Source organism: Thalassophryne amazonica, chromosome 2 (assembly GCF_902500255.1).
Source record: "Thalassophryne amazonica chromosome 2, fThaAma1.1, whole genome shotgun sequence".
In the NCBI taxonomy this organism is placed as follows: domain Eukaryota; kingdom Metazoa; phylum Chordata; class Actinopteri; order Batrachoidiformes; family Batrachoididae; genus Thalassophryne; species Thalassophryne amazonica.
Genome location: NC_047104.1, coordinates 77,025,867 through 77,048,368, shown reverse-complemented (window position 1 = coordinate 77,048,368; position 22,502 = coordinate 77,025,867). Strand labels below are relative to the sequence as shown.

The 22,502-nt window shown below is 41.0% G+C and overlaps 1 protein-coding gene and 1 long non-coding RNA gene across 4 annotated transcripts in view; one reads left to right on the top strand and one right to left on the bottom strand.

The window, feature by feature from the left end:
* LOC117526144 overlaps positions 1–11,655 on the bottom strand; it is a 38,630-nt gene extending 26,975 nt beyond the window's left edge. Inside the window, exons 1-3 of one of the 3 annotated variants that reach the window (XM_034188174.1) lie at positions 11,489–11,655; positions 11,208–11,244; positions 81–203 (exon numbers count right to left, since the gene is read on the bottom strand). In XM_034188174.1, coding sequence (XP_034044065.1) covers positions 81–203; positions 11,208–11,244; positions 11,489–11,511 — 183 coding nt within the window. In that variant the 5' untranslated portion in view covers positions 11,512–11,655. Of the gene's footprint in view, positions 1–80; positions 223–11,207; positions 11,462–11,488 lie in introns of those variants that run through there. The other 2 variants (XM_034188190.1, XM_034188182.1) reach the window with 2 other exon arrangements.
* On the top strand, positions 32–11,273 carry LOC117526164. Its single transcript, XR_004565220.1, has 3 exons — positions 32–216; positions 2,732–2,739; positions 11,214–11,273. It is a non-coding gene; the product is annotated as an uncharacterized LOC117526164 (long non-coding RNA).
* Positions 11,656–22,502: the final 10,847 nt, after the last annotated feature.

Sequence of the window (22,502 nt, the reverse complement as noted above, 5' to 3'; positions counted from 1 at the left end):
TAGATAACATTAGTCAGTACATGTTTGAATGAGATATTAAGATGTATATTACACTGATACAGATAGTGTGTGTATCTCACACCAACAATCTTGGGTTCACCCTTAATAAAGCGGTGTAAAGGCTTGCTGCCTCCCACTGTGGTGCTTTGCACAGTTGCACTGTTCCCATCTGGTCCACTGGCGGAGTACAGGACAGCGGCCATCTGTCAGACACAAGTTGGACTGAAATAAACACAAAATATCACTAATTATAAGCAAAGTGGTTTTATATGATCAGGAAATAACACATTCTCATTGGGATGGTATATGTTTTCTTTATTGTTTCATGTTATTTTGCTGGGGTCCAACTCTAATGTATTTGTAATGTGTATTTGTCCCATGCTGCTGGTTCTGTTTTCTATGTGTGAGTCTGAATTTCCTTGCATGTGCTGCAGTGGCAATAACAATCCTCAACCTTGAAATGCTTTCTTAGCAATACAGATGCAACAAAATCACGAAACAAAAACACATCTCAAACTATAATATTTAATTTAATGTTTGAATAACTATTTATACTGTGTAAGAAGAAGAAGACTGTGTAAATACCACAAAATCTCAGTATAATTAAGTACAAATGACCACAATCATGAGGAAGACTGCTGACTTGATAGCTGCCCAGAAGACACCTCACTGACATCCTCCACAAGAAGCGTTGGCCACAGAAGGTGAGCCACAGCCACAGAGTGCCATATCAACGCATATCCATGGAAAGTTAACTGTAAGGGAAAAAGCATAGTAGCAAAAGATGGAGACGCCACAGATAACATATCCCAGAAGGACTCCTTCAGTCGGATGGATTCCCTGACCACCAGTGTCCATCACAATGTTCGAGGGTTGCCACCCCTAAGACCTTCAGGCAACAGCTCCACGCTGCAGCTTCAGCATTGAAACTTTGAACATTTCCCATTCTGGTTCAATGCCCTCAACCTCCACAGGGATGCTAGAAAAGCTCTGCCGGAGGTGTGAGTTGAAGATCTGTCGGACAGTGGGCTCCTCCAAACGTTCCCAGTTCACCCTCTGATCCAACTCACCACCAGATGGTCCGGAGCCAAGACTGTGCGTGAAGGCAAGGTCCACTATCAATCAATCAATCAAATCAATTTTATTTATATAGCGCCAAATCACAACAAACAGTTGCCCCAAGGCGCTTTATATTGTAAGGCAAGGCCATACAATAATTACGTAAAAACCCCAACGGTCAAAACGACCCCCTGTGAGCAAGCACTTGGCGACAGTGGGAAGGAAAAACTCCCTTTTAACAGGAAGAAACCTCCAACAGAACCAGGCTCAGGGAGGGGCAGTCTTCTGCTGGGACTGGTTGGGGCTGAGGGAGAGAACCAGGAAAAAGACATGCTGTGGAGGGGAGCAGAGATCAATCACTAATGATTAAATGCAGAGTGGTGCATACAGAGCAAAAAGAGAAAGAAACACTCAGTGCATCATGGGAACCCCCCAGCAGTCTAAGTCTATAGCAGCATAACTAAGGGATGGTTCAGGGTCACCTGATCCAGCCCTAACTATAAGCTTTAGCAAAAAGGAAAGTTTTAAGCCTAATCTTAAAAGTAGAGAGGGTGTCTGTCTCCCTGATCCGAATTGGGAGCTGGTTCCACAGAAGAGGAGCCTGAAAGCTGAAGGCTCTGCCTCCCATTCTACTCTTACAAACCCTAGGAACTACAAGTAAGCCTGCAGTCTGAGAGCGAAGCGCTCTATTGGGGTGATATGGTACTACGAGGTCCCTAAGATAAGATGGGACCTGATTATTCAAAACCTTATAAGTAAGAAGAAGAATTTTAAATTCTATTCTAGAATTAACAGGAAGCCAATGAAGAGAGGCCAATATGGGTGAGATATGCTCTCTCCTTCTAGTCCCCGTTAGTACTCTAGCTGCAGCATTTTGAATTAACTGAAGGCTTTTCAGGGAACTTTTAGGACAACCTGATAATAATGAATTACAATAGTCCAGCCTAGAGGAAATAAATGCATGAATTAGTTTTTCAGCATCACTCTGAGACAAGACCTTTCTCATTTTAGAGATATTGCGTAAATGCAAAAAAGCAGTCCTACATATTTGTTTAATATGCGCTTTGAATGACATATCCTGATCAAAATTGACTCCAAGATTTCTCACAGTATTACTAGAGGTCAGGGTAATGCAGGGTCAGGGTCGCCAATAACCAGAGTTTGATCCTCGGCGGGTGTGTCGCCGAGTGGGGAAAAACGGTTAGAAATGTGAACGGGTTGGCGGTGTACACGGGGCTTCTGTTTAGGGCTACGCTTCCTCCTCACAGTCACCCAGTCGGCCTGCTTTCCCGGCTGCTCGGGATCTGCCAGAGGGAAACTAACGGCGGCTAAGCTACCTTGGTCCGCACCGACTACAGGGGCCTGGCTAGCTGTAGAATTTTCCACGGTGCGGAGCCGAGTCTCCAATTCGCCCAGCCTGGCCTCCAAAGCTACGAATAAGCTACACTTATTACAAGTACCATTACTGCTAAAGGAGGCTGAGGAATAACTAAACATTTCACACCCAGAGCAGAAAAGTGCGGGAGAGACAGGAGAAGCCGCCATGCTAAACCGGCTAAGAGCTAGTAGCTGCGCTAAGCTAGCGGATTCCTAAAAACACACAAAGCGAATAATGTGTAAATAATTTAGAGGTGATTCAGCAGAGGGAGTGCTTTAGTTAAGGCACGTGAAGGTTACACTGTGAAACAAATCATTATCTAGGTAACTAGATCAATCTAACTGCGCAGATTAAACAGCTAACAGATACAGCAAAACACCGCTGTGCTCCGGAACAGGAAGTGATACAATACCGCAGTGAGAGCCAACCACCAGTAGAGGCAAGCAAGAGCCCACTAGATCTAACTGGTATCGCTCCACCTCCCACACAAGCTCTGGCTCCTTCCCCCACAGTGAGGTGACGTTCCACACCCCCTAGCCCCTGCTGCCCGGGTCTGGTCCGCCGAGGCCCTTGGCTTTCACTGGGATAGTGCACCCAACACCAGCAGATCCCCCTGTGGGTGGTGAGCCCACAGGGTGGAGATGGAAGGTCCACATTGCCTTTTTGGGCTGTGCCCGACTGGGCTCCATGGCAAGCCCAGCCACTCGCTGACAGGCCCTCCATCCATGCCTGGCTCAACACGGGGGGCCCAGGCTTTCTACAGGCCAGGTCACATTTCCTCTGCCTTGTTCTGTCATGGTGTCTTGTGAACCATTCTTTGTCTGGCCTCTTGCCTGAGACCATTTTGCCATGGGAGACCTTACCAGTAGCACAAAGGCTCCAAACAACATAGTTCTCAGGTTCATGGTGACACACAAACCTCTCCACCACAATAAGGTGATGTTCCCGAAGAGGTGGTTTATTATTGATCTTATGAAATATTGTAATATATTGAAATATACATTTTCAGTTTTTTCTTTTCTGTTGGTTGAAAATAAACATAAAAACTAATCCATTCCAGTCCAACATTAAGCTGTGAATGCAGATGCAATGGGTAAATTTTGCACAATTCCCAGTTTCTCCACTCACATTCACAAACCCTATAATTCTTTCAGAGTTGTCACGTGGGTCTTGGCTCACTTGTCTTCATTTTTTTTATTTTTTTTTTATTTCAGGTTATATCCACATACTAAGAGACAAGTGTGTGTGTGTGTGTGTGTGTGTGTGTGTGTGTGTGTGTGTGTGTGTGTGTGTGTGTGTGTGTGTGTGTGTGTGTGTGTGTGTGTGTGTGTGTGTGTGTGTGTGTGTGTGTCCTTTTCCTGTCCAAACCTGGTACCTCAGAACTGAATCAAACTTGGCACACATACTTTGACATACCGGGAGTGACATAGGCTGTAGTGGCTGCTCCTGGCTCTCCATGCCACAACAGAGTGGGTATAAAGCAACCAGTCTGAAGCAACAAGGTTCCTCTAACTCAAATCTTCATTAAAAAATGTTTACTGATGAATTAGATAAAGTACAAAAAAATAAAACATAAATATTCTAAGCTCTGTATTTCAATAGTGGTCGAGGTCTTAGCTTAGTTGATCAGAAAACTACATCACCTCCACCCGACTGTCTAATAAGAAAATGCACTTGTCATGTGACTTATATATCAAGCGCATTGCCCCTAGTGGTCAAACACACACACACACACAGTTCCCAATTATGAACTAATATTTCTTCTTGCATGAATTTACATATTATTTTACATCTCAACATCATATCCCAACAATAATAATTTAAAGGAAAAATCACATTTTTCAATCTGGTTCTTGCATTTCCGGCCCCTAATTGTTTATGCTATGGGCAGAACAATGATCACATTCCCATCTAAACAAGAGCTATGAACATAAGTTAAATCTTACAACATTTACACAAATACGAGGTCTGTTAGAAAAGTATCGGACCTTTTTATTTTTTGCAATAACCATATGGATTTGAATCACGTGTCATTGCATCAGTCAAGCTTGAACCTTTGTGCGCATGCATGAGTTTTTTCATGCCTGTCGGTTGCGTCATTCGCGGAGGAATTCGCCACGGAGCTGCTAATGGCGTGGAACGAAAGCACCTCCGTGTTGGTCTCACAGGACATGTTGTGACATGCTCACCTCTTCGACAATTTCTCTGATACTTACTCGACTGAAAAGCCACCCAAAGCCGTCTGAATCTTCCGAATGGTGGAAGAGCTGGGCATGTCCCGTGAGACTTCCAACACGGAGGTGCTTTTTGTGCTGCGCCATTACGCGGCTCCGTCCTGACGCACGAATTCCGCCGCATGTCTTTCATTACAAAATCTCTTGTAACAGTGTAATGTGCCGAAAAAGTGCTATGTCCACCTCTCTTGCTATTTCTCTGGTAGTCAGATGACGTCCCGGATCAACACAGCCTTCACTTTGGAAATGATTTGGTCGTTTCAGCCTGTCGATGGCCGCTCAGAGCGTGGCGCGCCCTCAGCCGCTGTGGGCCATCTTTAATCCAGTTGTAATGCTCCTTAATCTCTGTGATGCCCACTGAATCTTCACCGAAATCCATCTGAATTTTCCGAATGGTTTCCACCTGGCTGCCTCTCACAGTTTCTGAAAAAATTTTGATGCAGCAAAGCGGCAGTCGCTCAGCCATTTTCCTGACAATGAAAATCCGCCGGGGGGGCTGGACCACTCCTCCCACAAAGCGTGCTCACAGGCGAATGACACAACCGACAGGCGTGAAAAAAACTCATGCAGGCGCACGAAGGTTCGAGCTTGGCTGATGCAATCACACGTGATTCAAATCCATATGGTTTTTGCAAAAAATAAAAAGGTCCGTTACTTTTCTAACAGACCTCGTATAACTAATGTTACAGGTTTCTTAATCCTTATACTATCAATATTCAAACGTTCAGAACAGTCCAGTGATAGTCATTGAGTCATTTATCCTGACTCTTGAATAAAGCAGAGCTTACTTACTGGTCTGTCCAATTGGCTAGTCTTCATTTGCACAATAGCTCACCTTACCACACCCTTGGCATCAGGCAAGGTCTTTGTGATCCAGCCCATTATCCAAGAGTTGTGTGGAGCAGTGTCATCCGCTATCAAGGCGTCTCCCTCTTGCAAGATCCTCTTTGGTCTTGACCACTTATGGTGATTCCGATGTAACAGTAGGTACTCTCTTCGCCATCTGGTCCAAAAGAGATCTGTAATATATTGCACCTGCCGCCATCATCTTTGTATATATTGGTCATTCTTGGAAAAGATTCCAGGCAGGATGCTTGGTTGTGCTCTCAAAAGCAATAAATGGTTGAGTGTCAAGACGTCAGGATCACTGGGATCGTCTGATGCCAGTGTGAGAGGCCTATTGCTGATGATGGAGTCCACCTCATACATGACAGTTAGCAGACCTTCATCATCCAGTGAATGCTGTCTGACAATTGACTTCAAGATCTTCCGGACTGTACGTATCTGTCTTTCCCACATGCCGCCATGATGAGAGGCTGTGGGAGCATTGAAGATCCATTTGACTCCTTTGTCCATCATTGCATCAGCAATCCTCTTCTGGTTCAGGTCTTGAAGTGCCTCTCACAACTCTCTCTCAGCTGCAACAAAATTAGTCCCATTGTCTGAGCGCATGATCTTTGCCTGACCTCTTCTGCATATAAAGCGACGTAGTGCATTTATGCAAGAATCTGTGTCCAGACTATGGGCTGTCTCAATGTGGGCAACTGTTATGTAAGATAGGTAAAGAGTACCCCATACCATTTGATGTGGCTTTGCCCTTGCTTTACCTTGGGCCCAAAGAAATCCACACCTATGTTAGTAAATGGAGGCTGATCTGGCATGATGTGATCTAATGGCAGATGTGCCATTTTCTGCTCTTCTGTCCTACTGTTGAGCCGTTTGCAGACTGTGCACCTTGAAGTTATGCTTCCAATTGTTCACCTGAGGTATCCAATACCTTGTTCGCAACTTGGACAACATGTAGTTGCATCCACAATGCCCAATTTCCTTGTGGGTGTGTTGCAAGATGAGAGCAGCAATCGGAGATCCCTTGCATAGAATTGCCGGGTGCTTCGTCTCCTCTGGCATTGACAGTCTGGAGAGATGTCCGCCCACTCTCACAATTCCATCCTTCAAGAAGGGGTCTAATTTGTAGATTGAACTAGTCTTTTTCACATATCCAGCTGTTTGTAGAGCCATAATTTCATCTGGGTAAGCTTGGAGCTGACTAACCCTTATTAGCTCATTCTCTACCTCTTCCAGGTTTTCTATGGTGAGAAATGTTGGTTTCAGCGTCTGCCTATATCTTTTCATGTGAGCTGTTGTCAGCAGCTCCTGTTGGTTTAGACAGCTCTCTGATTGTCTGATTTTGTCCATAAAGACCTTTCTCTCCTTTCTCAACTGTAGCAGTGTTTGTTTCAGCTTGAAAAACCACACCACTGCCCTTTTCAGCCGTGTCCAATCAATAGTACGTGATCAGCTTGTTCAGAGCCGATGTCTTGGATTGATCATCCTCTTCAACCTTTACTGCACCTGATTTGACCTCAGGGTCATCTTGGAATAGGTCATTCACAGTGGGCAGTTCAGGCCAATCTTCCTGGGTCTTTAGAAGGAAACTTGGGCCCTGCAATCAAGTCTTGCTTTCTATGAACTCCTTCACTTTCATTCCCTTTGAGGCTTGGGCTGCTAGATTTTCTCCTGACTTCACATAATGCCACTGGGAAGGATGGCTATGTTCCCTTATCACTGTGACCCTGTTCGCAACAAATGTCTTGAAGCGACTGTTCATTTTCATTTGGAGTCTTAGAGCGGCACCTGTAGTTCACGTCTCAACATCTGGTCCATTTTCACAGCCACCACTGCAGCTGGTAGCTCTAGCTGTGGGATTGTTATATGTTTGCTTGCTTTTCCTATTAAAAGAATCCAACACTTCTCTCCAGCTTGGTTTGACAGCAGCAGGTAGGTGACGGTGCAGTAGCCAGTCTCTGATGCATCAGCAAAATGGTTCAGTTGTACTGACTGCAAAGGTCCAAAGGATTTTGGCTTAACACACCTGCTTACTGTGAATCCCTTTAACAGTTGCATTTCTGCTAACCATTCTTGCCATCTGAGTGCCTGCAGTCTTTGATTTCTTGGTCCCAGACGCACTTCTTCACACAGAGTCCTCAGGATCTGCTTTGCAGGCAGAATAACTGGCGTCAAGAATCCTAGGGGGTTATACAATGCACTGACAGACAGGATTCCATGCCTTGTCATAGGCCTTTCATGAACATTCAGTTGGAATTTGAAACTGAAGTTGTGCACCACTGTACACCTAGGGCAATCCACAGGGGGGATGTTTCTTCAGGGATGGTCAACAGAACAGCCTTAAAGCAAAACGCACATTTCTAAATCTGACTCTTACATAGGCTATTGAGCACTTTAGTAGTTGTTAAGGGGAGAGACACTTTTGTGCTGCATTATCATCGGCAAGTGTGTTGAAAGGTTGGTGTCACTTTTCTATTCTCTTGTTGTTCCTTTGAACTTTTTAACTCTTCATTTATGCAGATAATAGTAGCATAGCAGCAGTAGTAGAAGTAATAGTAATAGCAGCTGTCTCTTCTTGAGGCACCTTTAATCATGCCATAAAGATTCTGTGGAATCTGGGATAGGGAGGAGAGCATAGCTTTGCTGGTGACGCTGAAGTTTTCATTTCAGTCTCTGTATCAAACCTGCCCTGGGGTGGGTAATCAGCTAGTATATTCTATTTTTTCCAGTAACTCCTGAAAGTACAGATCTATTTGTTACATTCAGGTGAAATGTGTTTATCCCCGTGGCCTTTTCCAGTCCCTGGGATCCTGAAAACTGAAGCATCTGTGGGCCAGATCATGCCCAGTGAAGTGTGACACATTGTGTGCTATACCTCATCTGAATCTCCCTAAGTAACTGTTTGACACAAAGTTACTCCAGTGGTGCCCAAGGATCTTCTGAAGCTAGTACCAAATACCAAAGACATCCAAAGACATCCAATACCAAAGACATCCAAATTTCTCAATCATACAGTAAGACAGGAAGCACCGGGACTCAACAGAAATGAGCTTTCATACACCAGAAAAGGTATTGCGTCACCAAACTTTCAGTCCGCTAATATGTTTTTGCTGGCATAGTGAGTAAAACAAAACATCAAAAACATCTGTTAACACATTAGTTCCTGTCAGTGTTGTGAACTGTCAGGCCGCTGTGAGAAGCTCAGCACTCCTCCAGCAGAAAGGAGCAGTGGCGTTGCAGCTGCTGCAAAAAAATGTGTCATTTACTTTTAACATACAAGAACACAGAGAGGCACAAGAGACCAAACGCAAAGCAATTTTCACTCATGGTCACAACCTAACTCTTCACCAAACGAACACTCCTTGAACTATACAAACACAATAAATCTAGAACACCAACAACACTGCTAAACGAACATACTAATAAAAAATACAAACCACAAACTCCCACAATGCATTGCAGCAGCAATCAACAGTATGTCTGCTTTAAAGACAGCATGTACATGCAAATCTTTACTTTTTTTAAAATGAAAAGACACTTATTTATGGTGTTAATTTAGTCTCATTAATACCTGCAATGCACAGACGGTGATCTACAAATAGTCCTTAATTTGCACACGTTTTGTGATCCACAAACACAAATTTCCGATTTGTACTTGTGTGTTGGTTTTTACAAATAAATGTATTTATAAATATGTCATTTTCATTTGTTAAAACAAAAGCATTTGCAAAACTGAAAATTTTGTTTGTGAAGTGTGACAAAGGATGGGAGAGTGAATAGCGACCGATGATCAAGTTGGTCGCTATTCACACTCCCATCCAGTAGATGGTAGTGTTCTATGCATTTTGACATGGCAGTGTTCTATGCATTTTGAGAGGAGAGTCATTTCCCATAATGCCTTTTGGTGTGTGTGTCAGTTAACGCTCAATCCTTCAGAATTAGCACATTAAAATTTATGTGTGATACTTTCACTTTGTGAAAATGACAGTTACCGTTAATGTTAAACTGTCCAGAATTAGTTTTGTTTATAAATGAAACCATGAGTGAAAGTGCTTTGCGTTTGATCTCTTGTGCCACTGTCTGTGTTGTTGTATATTAAAGGTAAGTGACACGTTTTTGACAGCAGTGGGCCAGGTGCGTAAAGAGAAACATTCTAGCTCATTGTTTGTTTTGGGTTTTTGATCACCTTTGAATTTACTCAGAAGCCCCCTGCGGTGCTTAAACTCGAAACTGGCTTATCAGTGTGTGCCGAGTCAATACTAAAAGTTAGTGGTAACTTCTGCTAAATTTTTTTTAATCGGTTTAGCTTTATAAAAGTTAACTTTTCAGTTAGCGGATTTGCGGCTATCAAAGCTAAATTTTCAGTTAGCTGTGCCCACCACTGGGGCAAACTATGTAGACTGCTGTCCATCTGTCTTCAAACCACACCTCGACACTTCCCAACTGTGGGTGGATGTGTCATTCTGATGCCATTCAGCCTCAGCTGGCCTCTCTGTGATGATGGGGGTCTTAGTCTTGATCCAGGACAGTAACAAAACCTGATACTCTGACTTCAGAAGCGCTGCAATCAGGGCATCTATTGATTCAGTGAATATCACATTATCATAAGCAAAGCTTTGGGACAACTAGTCCTCATAGTTGACCACAACAAGGCAGTACACCATTAATCAACCATTTTTTTTCTTGTCAGAATTTCCTGTACATCAATCATAAACACATTCTACCCTTGCAGAGATTGTTTTGCCAAAGACAGAAGGAACCAACACAGGCCAACATCCACCAACAGCAAGCACACCCATCAGGTAAGGGCTTTGATTAAATACTGTATATCTAGTAGAACCACAAGCACTGTTTCCATGTAGTTCATTATTTGAATGACATGTTTTCAATTTCTTATTCTATACCTTTTGTTTGTTTTATTAATTAAAGCACATTGGCTTGTTGACAACTAATGGGACCCGTGTAGTGGACTAATGATTTTCATTAGTCATCTCATCCTTAGTATAAATTAATTAAATTGAAATGGAATAGGCGGTGGCATAGTGGTTTGCAGGGTTGCCTCATAGCAACAAGGTCCTGGCATCACATCCCCCCGCCCCCCAGTTCTTTCTGTGTGGTGTTTGTGTGGGTTCCCTCTGGGTGTTTGGGCTTTTCCCGCACTTACGAAGATATTGGGGCCAGGTCAACAGGTTACTCTAAATTGATAGTGACTGTTTTTAATCAACACCACAAAGCAAACGTAGAAACTAAAGCCTTGAAGAGACTGTCATTGCATTCCAATAATTTCCACTCATGTTGCCATACGAACATAATTTGCTACTTTTTATCTTTGATACGATGTTTTAAGTACACAGTATATCCTTGGGTAAAAGAGTACGATACAATTAAAACAGAAAAAATCCAGGGAACATGTTTTGGTCCTTCAGAAAGTTTAGAAGAAGTAACTGAAGTACAAAAGATAGCAGAGTAGGAACGTGAAACACATCAGCACTGATACCAAGTGACATGATACATCCTGCAGAACACTGGTCTCAGAGGACACATCTGTATCCTCTCAACTCTGCTGGAGCTCAAACATGCTTTATGAATTGGAGTTACGTATAATTACATAAAGATGAATATTCTCTTAAAAGCATGAAATGACAAACTGCACAGAAAGATAAATGAATGTCGTAAAAGAAGAGTCAGACCTCGAGTGTTGTCGGTGCCGCAGTAGATGATTCACATCTGAAATGACAGCAGCATAAGATTTTTGGACAAATGGTTCATTCTGAACACACCCACAACTGAAAAATGATGCCAGCAAATGACTGCGTGTTCAGTGTTCCTCACTGTGTTTGTTTGGATTCTCTTGTGAATGTTTAAGGGTTTAAGAGTGTGTGTGAGTAAGTGGATGTGGAATAAGTAACTTTAACAAAAAGTAAAATTGTGCATCATCCTTTTTCAATGAAAAACAAGAATAGAAACGTACCTGATTTTTGTGTTAACAATCATAAATGGTCAGCTCTTGAAAGTGAGTCAAACTCTCCACTGTTCATCACAAACACAGGGGAGGGTAATGTGCTTCTTGTAGGATGGGGTTATAAGGGGTGGGGCTTCAGGCCAAAGAAAGAATGTGAGTTTTGGGGGAAGAAAAGAAAGATTTTCTGTTCTGAGGATTTCACAACTGCCCAGCTGCATGCTGCCTTTGTATCTCTCAATCTGGAGACAAGAACTGAGAGGAGAAGCTAGAGATAGGAAGATGGAGACAAAAAAAATATGAAAGAGAGCACTAATGAGTGAACAACCTTAAAAAAGTGAGGAAAAAATTAATACTTTAAAAAATAGTTATGACATTTCCATTCTTTTCGCTGCTTCACTGCAAAAATCTAAAGTTGTAATACCACTAGAAATAAAATTAATCCAGCATCAATACCAGAACAACACTCATTTGAGTTCATACCACTACCAAGGCCCAAAATGCATTTTGTGTTAATTTTTTCAAAGCCTTGTAAAATTTCCTGGCTTCAGGCGTACATGTTAGGGTATGTGTACCAGACAAGGGGCAGTATTTTCACCAAAATCTTGGGAGAAAAAAAAAAAAACATCAAAAATGTGCTGGCTCTGCCCCTAAATTAGACCCTAACACCAGTTCAAGCCAAAGTTTAACACATAGCTCCAAACCTTTTTAAAATTGAATTTCAATTAAATTTATTTCCACAGCACCAAATCATAGCATGCCTCCTAAATGTGCTATGCACAAGTACAGTGTACCTTTCCTACCCCCGTGAGCAAGCACCTTGGTGACACTACTAAGGAATAATTACGTACCTCAGTGTTTTTTTTTAATATTGGAAGAAACTTCAAGCAGACCAGACAGCGGGGTGACCATCTGATATGGCGATTTTAATAAGGCAAAACAAAAAAGCACAACACAAGGCATAATTGACATGATATGTTATAACAGAAGTGTTTCAACCAAACAAGCATATTTAAATCCTTGTTCATATTAGTGGGATAATTGAACAGACAGTGTGGTATAAAGTCCAAGTGAAATAGACTAATTATTCCAGTGATTGTATTGATAGTCATTGAAGCTTAAAGAAAGAAATTTTCCTGGTACTGCAGTCAAAAATGTAACAAACTTATTTAGCCATGCCAAAATTTAAAGGTCATTAATCAATGTCAGAGCCAAAGATCCCAAGTTTGGCGAACATCAACTTTTAATTCCAATAGATACTTATTCTTCATCTCAGCGTCGCATCAACTCTGCAACCACAAATGAACTTAGAGCCAGACTGCCTGATATCTTAGCATCACTTTCTAGACATGATCATTCAGTGAATAGCCGTGCGGGCATCTTAAATTCAGCACTTATGAGCCTAACGGACAAGACTGCTCCACCCACTCTCAAATCACACTTCCCCAAAGCATACTTGCCATGGTTCAATGATCATTTGCGTGGCCTCAAGCATAAGTCTGGATGTCTAGAGCAAAAATGGCATAACAAGCATATCTCAAAGTTCCTGTTGGACACTGTGGCTACACTTATTCAAGGATGGCCACCAGCGTGCCATAGTCCCACCACTGCACCCATACTGACATGGGTGCTATCTGTAACATTTTAAGCACAACCCAGGACCCCTTCACAGGGAAACATGCACGTACGTGAAAATACTGTTCATTCAGAACCACACAATACAGTAGGTAATGCACACAGTGTGACACATGGCAAACAGACCTGTTGGAGATTAGGTGCAGGGGACAATCCAGAAAACAAGCAGGGATTCAAAACGAAGAAGGCAGTCCGACCAGGCACCAGTGTCAGAGGGGCAGGCAAAAACTCCAAGCCCAGAAGGCAAAGCAAGGTTCGGTAACCAGGGAGTACAACAACACAAACAACGTGGGAAAGCTCGCCATAATACAGTAGAACAGTAGGGCAAAGCTGTATTGCCAGCTGCTGAACCCCTGCCAGGTGGGGATACACGTGTGCCCTATCTCAATACTGGTGATGACACTTTTGCACTCAGAGCCTGGCTGATGAAGCCACACTTATAAAGGAACCTCAGTGTCATAGCACATTTTCAATTACAGATTGTTCAGGGCCCGCAGAATTATGGAGAATGCCTCTGGCCTTTTGGCAAACAGGTATGTAAAAATAAATCTTCTGCATGTGATATTTGTAATGCAGCTCTGACTTTCACAGACTCTGACTTTGCAAATTCATGAAGGTGCAATGCTCATGTATTCAAGGAAAAATATTGCATTACCACTCTTCGCTTCATAGAGGAGCAGAGAAGGATTTTCTTTCACCAAAACAGATCAAATCCAGGCTTGCATCTCAGATGTACCATCTGGCAATTTGTAGCTAAACGTTCAGGTCTTTTTAAGAAAATCCTCCTCTATACCACTTCATCATGAAGCTGTATAACTGGGGATCAGTGGTGGGCACAGATAACCAAAAAATTAACTTTGATAACAGATAATCAGATAACTGAAAAGTTATTTTTGATAAAGATAAACCGATAAACCACCCAAAAATGTATCGGAAGTTACAGATAACCAATGAATTCCAGTATTGTCTCTGGTACATTTGTAACTACTAACAAGCTGAATTTGAGTTTTAACACCACAATCGCTTTTGGAAGCATCAAAAGTGACAACAGATCCAAACAATGAGCCCGCACTTCTATGTTTGAACATCCTGCTCTTGTTTACTACACGGTTTCCAGCACAGAAGCACCCTGAGAGCAGCCACAAAGCCAGCTCTCTATCAATCACAATGCTCCGGTCAGGCGGAGGTCTTGGAAAATAAAGTCATGGTGACTTGATGGTTTGGTGTAAATACTGATAGAATAACTCCATTAATGTAAATTCTGTCATTTGTACAAAGTTAAAATATAACATATATCTTTTAATGTTGAATAATGCACTAATTCTGAGGTTTTGTAACAGACACAGACAGATCGCAAAGGATTCTGGGTAAAAGTGCCTCTGCTGATTGGTTCAGTTATTCATTATGTAAACCAACACGTTAATGTGACGTGTGTCGTGTGTTCGTGCTTACAGATAAATGTGCTTTTGTAAAATATTCCATTTTTTATTTGTAAAAACAGACATTTTTACAGAGCCCTGGAAGTGTCATCGCAAAATGTTTTGCATGTGGAGAGAATGTGCGCTCATTTTATTAGTACCGTGTGCACGGTTTATGATGTGCACACGTTTTATGATGTTGTAAAACGTGTACTCAATATTGTCTTGACACATAAATGTTGGCTTTAGTTTACACTGTGCGAGTTTTGGCCCTTTTTCAGATGATTTTTCATTTGTGAGAGAATTTTTTGGACCGAGTTTCAGGTTAATCGCGCGTCCTGCATCGTGTAGTGTACATGGAGTAAGAAGCTGCGTGTAACATCTCACGACCACCTCTTCATCGCCGATCATATGGTCAGATGAAAATCAAACCTGTTTGATATTCTGGTCGGCCGTCGTGAGGGTAGCCTGCTGCTGAAGAGCAACAAGCATCCAACCGCTCGCACTGCGCATGTGCAAACACCGCAGAGCTGTCTTGTAATTATTTTTGTTGTTTTGTTTTTAAACTTTGATGTCTCCCATCAAGAGTTTTTGAAAAAAAAAGCTTACGTTTTGCTTCTGGAAACATGAGTTCAATGTGTGGTTTTTGAATGTAGTGTGTGTGAGAACATAAATCGGGCGCTCTGAACTTTTACACTGTGCGGTTCTGTTGTACAGTTTGAACTGAAACCGAGTACAGTGATTAAAAATATCATACAGTGTCTGCTCAGCTTCAGGATGAATACTGCCATGAACTGCCATGAACACTACTGGCCAGTAGATGGCAGTAGAGACCTTGAAAACTTGCCAAAACAAAATTCCAGATAATCCGTGTCTGCTACATTTAAGATGCGTAGAATTTAACAAATGCAAATACAATAACAATGTCTATAAACTCAGAGAATATATTAACAAGAGTTTTAGGCACTAGAGTTTAATGATGTTGTCCGTGGAGCCTGATCAGAGTGTCTGAAATGCATTTGTCCTGTCGTGAACGTACTGAGATTACCCTATCCTACCCATAATGCACTGCTGGGCACAGCATGTGCTCACTAAAACCTTAAAAATTAGCACATTACTTTAAAACTAAAACATATATCTGATATTTTCACTTTATAAAACTTCAGACATGCCAGTAATTTTAAATAACTTGTCCAAAATTAGTTTGGTTAAAATTTGAACCATAAGCTAAAAATGTATGCCTCTGGATGACTTGGGTGATATTGCCAGGTATCAGTATGATGTTAAAGGAAATTATTTTATTATTATTATTTATTTATTTATTTTTTTGGTGACCTGTTCTCCTTTGCTTGCAGAGGATAGAGTGGTTTCTCCTGGAAGCAGCTCTCTTCTGTTTGCAGAGAGTGGAACTATACATCTGTTAAGAAATTTTTAACAGCTAGGTGCTCAACTGATTTTAAATTTTAAAAGTGTTTGCCACTGTTCAGCTTTGTTTACTACATTATCGGTCGGACAAAAAATTATCGGAAGATAATTAGTCTGATAATGGTTTTTAAAGCTATCTAAAAAGATAATCCAATAATGAAAACATTATCTTCGATAATTATCTTTTATCGGATTATCGGAACTGTGCCCACCACTGCTGGGATACAAAATGCAGAATCTGCACTGTGCACAATTTCTCCAATCACAGCCACATAATCCTATAACTTCTTCTGGGATGTCTGGGTGTCTTTCTTCACTCTTCTTGCACAGTCACTCATTTCTTGAGAACTGTCTACTCCACAGATATTTACCATAGAGTGTCATACTGTTTGTATTTCTTTGTAATTGATGTAAATAAAGTCCGAAACATATTCAGTGGCAGTTTTACCATCAGAGAGCCTCGTCCAAAATGACCACAAAAGACTCCAAGCTGTCATTGATATTAAAGGGGACAATACACGGTATTAAAAACAGGGCTATGTAAACTTTTGATCAGGGTAATTTGGGTAGCTTCTGTTGTCATTATGACTTAAAAAGAGTAAACAGTTGTTTGACAATAAATGGCTTCACCCAACCACTAACCATGAGTGAAAAAATGTTTCTGTGCCATCATTCATATTCTCTGAAAAATGGGAAAAAAAAATCAAATATTCTGCCAGGGTATGTAAACATTTGAGCACAACTGTACATATTGAAGCATATATTTACTTCACATGTTGATATTATCATGAATACTGACCCATGATATGACTGCTGTGGCAGGGGCTGCAGACTGTGGGGCTGAGCAGATTTATGCTGTTGTACAAACTGAATTGTTAAACACACTGACATGGGCCCATGATGACTCCGGTGCCAGCAGCAGCTCAGTCTCCAGGTAGCAGCAGGACTCTAGGACTCTCTGTTTGTGCAGAGGCTATGGGTGGCTGACTGATGTTCTTCACCAGTTCCCTGGGCTGCCGCAATCGCTGTTTCACACATAGACAATTAACATGACATAAGTAACATGATGTGTACTACATTTCCCTCTGCAGGTTAAAAGCACTTATTTCAGAAAGTGCTACCTTGTGCTCAATGTGCAGCACTTGTGGTGGGTGGGGTCGCTGACCTCTGTCTGCCCTTGCCTTTGTCCTTGCTGTGGGAGGTCTGCAGTTGATCAGTGTCTGTTTCATCCTGTGTGCCCTGCTGAGTCACCCCCTCGTCAGCAGCGTCTTTCCCCTATGTCCTCCGCACATGTATGGCCTGCACAGTGAAATGCAGGCGCAGGACAATAGTACGACCGATTGATATCATTCATCACTCAGCTCAGAACATGGACCTACATGTTTATAAGACATGAAGTGAAACAAGGGACTACATGTCCCGTCATACACAGTGTGTTGCAATTGTTCGGTTCTGTTGTATTTGGGATGAGCAGTGATGGGGTTACTCTAATCTAACCACTTTTTTTAGTAATGAGTTATCTAACGCGTTAATCTTTCCAAATCAGTAATGAGATTAAAGTTACTTCTCAAAGTCACTGTGCGTTGCTATTATTTTTGCATTGTGGGTCGATAGCAGCATTAAACTTGGTCTGTGGGCAGGGGGTCGGGGTTCGACTGAACTGCACACTTTAAGCGAGCTGTGAGCTTTTCATCCGCGGTTTTCTGCAGCAGCTACGACTCGTCCTCACCTCTTAAAGCACGGTGACAACAGCACACCTGCACTGAGACATTTTTATGCTTTTTTTCTCCTTTATTTAGAATTCTGAGCTGAGCCGCTCCATATATCTGCTCGCTAAAACAGCTGATCCTCCGCGACTAACACTATTTTCCACTCAAATGCACCTAAACTCTCTTTCTGAGGACCACATGATGTGAAAACACAATAAAAATTTCTTACCTGTAAATCTGGTCATGTTTTCTGCATAAATAAATGTTATCCATTCTTTGTGCTCAAATGCCAAAGCAGGGGCGAATCCAGATGGAATGGGGGCGTGGGGCAGGGATGTGCCCCCCCACAACACCCCTACATTAAAGGTCCACTTTTGATGCCTTTTTTTTTTTTACTACAACTACTAATACTACTTATAATAATAATAATTTTGACAACTAAAATGTTTAGAGAGAATTTAAATGTTAGAAAAATGTTAGAAAGAATTTAATAGTTACATTTATAAACAATGTAGGTTAGAAATTGCAAGTTTTACTGTTACAGTGCTGTCAACAGTTAAATTACAAAATTACAAAATCTCCTTTAACAGTGGAATGTCCGGATAAACCTCTTCTGAAACTTCTCTGTTCTCTCACGATGTCCTGGGTCAACAGAGGCTTAAATTTGGAAGTTTTCAGCTCGAAACAGGCTGACCACGGCACAGGCAGGCCAGTCTAGTAGCCGCACTCTTTTACTATGAAGCCACGCTGTTGTAACACATGCAGAATGTGGTTTGGTATTGTCTTGCTGAAATAAGTAGGGACGTCCCTGAAAAAGACATTGCTTGGATGGCAGCATGTGTTGCTCCAAAACCTGGATGTACCTTTCACCATTGACGGTGCCATCACCAATGTGTAAGTTGCCCATGCCATGGCCACTAACACACCTCCATACCATCACAGATGCTGGCTTTTGAACTTTGTGCTGGTAACAATCTGGATGGTCTTTTTCCTCTTTTGTCCAGAGGACACGACGTCCGTGATTTCCAAAAACAATTTGAAATGTGGACTCATCAGACCACAGCAAACATGTCTGTCCATTTCAAATGAGCTCGGGCCCAGAGAAGGCGGTGGCCTTTCTGGATGTTGTTGATGTATGGCTTTCACTTTGCATGGTAGAGTTTTAACTTGTAGATGTAGCAACAAACTGTGTTAACTGACAATGGTTTTCTGAAGTGTTCCTGAGCCCACACAGTAAGCTCCTTTACACATTGAAGTTGGTGTTTAATGCAGTGCTGCCTGAGGGATCGAAGGTCACGGGCATTCAATGTTGGTTTTCGGCCTTGCCGCTTCCGTGAAGAAAGTTCTCCAGATTCTATGAATCTTCTGATCATATTATGGACTGTAGATGATGGAATCCTTAAATTCCTTGCAACTGAACATTGAGAAACATTGTTCTTAAACTGTTGGACTATTTTTTTCATGCAGTTGTTCACAAAGTGGTGATCCATCCTGACTTTTGGGGATGCTCCTTTTATACCCAATCATAACACTCACCTGTTTTCATTTAACCTGTGAATGTTTCAAACAGGTGTTCTTTGAGCATTCATCAACTTTCCCAGTTTTTTATTGCCCGTCCCAGCTTTTTTGAAATGTGTTGCAGGCATCCATTTCAAAATGAGCAAATATTTGCACAAAAGCAAAAAAGTCTACCACTTTGAACATTAAATATCATGTCTTTGTGGTGTCTTCAATTGAATATAGGTTGAAGGGGATTTGCAAATCATTGTATTGTTTTTATTCACATTTCAGACAACATCCCAACTTAATTGGAATTGGGGCTGTACAAAAAAAGCAAGGTGTCAAAGGACCTTAATTTGCTCAGGTCAAATAGGTGTGTGTGTGTGTGTGTGTGTGTGAGAGAGAGCTGTCGCAGATAAATATAATCAGAAATAATGTAGCAGCCTGTGTGCTGATAATTTATTATTTTGTTTTTGTTTGTTTGTTTCTCTGTATTGTTATTAAAACATTTAGGTTCAAAGCAGGAAATGCACTGAACAGAACACGACACAATGGAATTTCAATTGGACTTTATTGAAAAAAAATGGGATCACTGTACAGACTTGTTGAAACTACACTAAAAGTCAGCTTCACCATTGATGTTAACATAGACAGACTGCATAATTAGTCTTAGTAAATCTTTCACGGAAAGAAAAAAAAAAACCTACATTCACCAAAAGATTATTTCGTAAAGAAAAAAAAAATCAAATCAAACAATAGAAGTGTGATGCATTCATTAAATAGGAACCTACAGTAAGCTTATACTTGACTACCACATTTAAAAATTTTATTTCAGAAATATGCAAAAGTGATCTTTCAATTATTAGCCTTAAATGGCATTAACATGATGAAGCTCCGACTGAAGGTACAGATGACTTTGGCTGCAATTCCGTTTGCATTACAAAACCAGATCGGCATGTGATGTCAAAGCTTCACATACAGGTAAAAACAGAAATGAATATATGAAACTAATGCCAGGTTACAATCCAATGTTTGTTTTTTCCCCATGACATGAATATTTTCAAAACACTGAAATCATTATCTTGCATTTTGAGAGAAATCTCAGAATTAAGAGACAAGGAAATAACATCATACATTTTGTGTTTCTGTAACATTATCACAGTGACTAGACGGTAGTGTAAACATACATACAGTAACAAGACATCAGCATGCACACACACCACATCTCTTAGTTAGTTTTCCTTTTGGACACGCAATATATGGTGCATCCGGAAAGTATTCAAAGCGCTTCACTTTTAGCACTTTTCACAGTCCTGAAATCACTCCTTTGATATCTTGACTGTGTGCTTTGGGTTGTCTTGCTGAAAGATGAACAGTCACCCCAGTCTGAGGTCAAGAGCGCTCTGGAGCAGGTTTTTATCCAGGATGTCTCTGCATTGCTGCATTCATCTTTCCCTCAAGCCTGACTAGTCTTCCAGTTCCCGCTGCTGAAAAACACGCCCACAGCATGATGCTGCCACCACCATGCTTCACTTCACTGTAGGGATGGGACCTGTTTCACTACAAACATAATGTCTGGCATTTACGGCAAGGAATCCTTCAGGTGCCTTTTGGCAAACTTCAGGTGAGCTGCCATGTGCCTTTTACTAAGCAGTCTGGCCACTGCACCATACTGGCTTGGTTGATGGATTTCTGCAGAGGTGAAAGACTTTCTGGAAAATTCTCCTCTCTCCACAGAGGAATGCAGGAGCTCTAACAGAGTGACCATCGGGTTCTTGGTCAGCTCCCTAACTAAGGTCCTTCTCCCTTGATGCCTCAGTTTAGATGGGTGACCAGCTGTAGGAAGAGTCCTGGTGGATCCAAACTTCCTCCATTTACAGATGACGCTCACTATACTCACTGGAATCTTCAAAGAAGCAGAAATGTTTCTGTACCCTTCCCCAGATTTGTGCCTCAAGACAATCCTGTCTTGAAGGTCTCCAGGCAGTTCCTTTGACTTCATGCTTGGTTTGTGTTCTGACATGCACTGTCAACTGTGGGACCTTATATGTACACAGGTGTGTACCTTTAGAAAATCATGTCTAATCAACTGAATTTACCCCAGGTGGACTCCAATTAAGCTGTAGAAAAAATCTCAAGGATGATCCATGGAAACAGGATGCACCTGAGCTCAATTTTGAGCTTCATGGCAAAGGCTGTGAATACTTATGCACATGTGATTTCTTAGTTTTATTTTAATTTTTAATAAATTTGCAAAAATCACAAAAAACTAACTTTTTCATGTTGTCATTATGGGGTATTGTGTGTAGAATGTGGAGGAAAAAAATAATTTAATCCATTTTGGAATAAGGCTGTATAACAAAATGCGGAAAAAGTGAAGTACCGTGAATACTTTCTGGATGCACTGTACACACAGTATAATACACACTCTCAGATTCAATCAGATACATTATTAACAGTATTTTAGCGGTTTGAATTCAGTGGTGACATAACACATTAATTTAACAATTTAATAAAAACATTTTGACACTGTGAAGGTGTTTAAAAATCTGGAGTGAAATAGTTCACCTAACAACATGTTAAAGGACCTTTCAGATGAATCTGGAGGGTGATAGGAAGGTGTTGGGCAATAAATTTTGTAGAATGGCAATATATTGTGCTTCTTGTAGCTGTAGTGCAACATGTTATGCACTTGAAGTTGCATTCAAGCCTGACATTTTGTATTAGCAATACTAGTTATGGGAGTGCAAATTTTAAAACATACTGTTAGTTTCCACTTCATGTGAGGATGTAAATGTTTAGTGTCACGTGAGGGAGAAAAGGCATTAATTTTTAAAACAAAATTATTTTGGGGTACAATATACCACTTCATCAGGACAAAGGCAATAAAAAAAATCTCAACTTTGTGAAAATACTCTGCATTGTTCTATTTAGTGAGGGAAATGTTTTTTTTTTTTTTTTTTTTAGTTTAAGCACCAATAGTATGCATTTTGTTTTGTTTTAGTTTTTTTGTTTTTTTTTATAAAGATTAGATCATGAAACAGTTCACTTCATTGTATAAATAATGTAAATAAATTTATAATCACTGTACAAACAACAAAAAAAATTATATAATTTTTTGTAATCATAAGCACCTTAATGCTGAAGGGTTTATTTAATTAATCAATTATTTGACAACTGATTAACTGTGAAAGACATGTCAAGATAAATTACTATACTCTGCAAACCTGTGAAAAACATCCGAAGTACAATTATAGATTTTAAAAAAGATTACTACAACAACAATAATAATGATAATAAAGTAACCACAAGCTGCATCCATATAAAGTAAAAATCCAT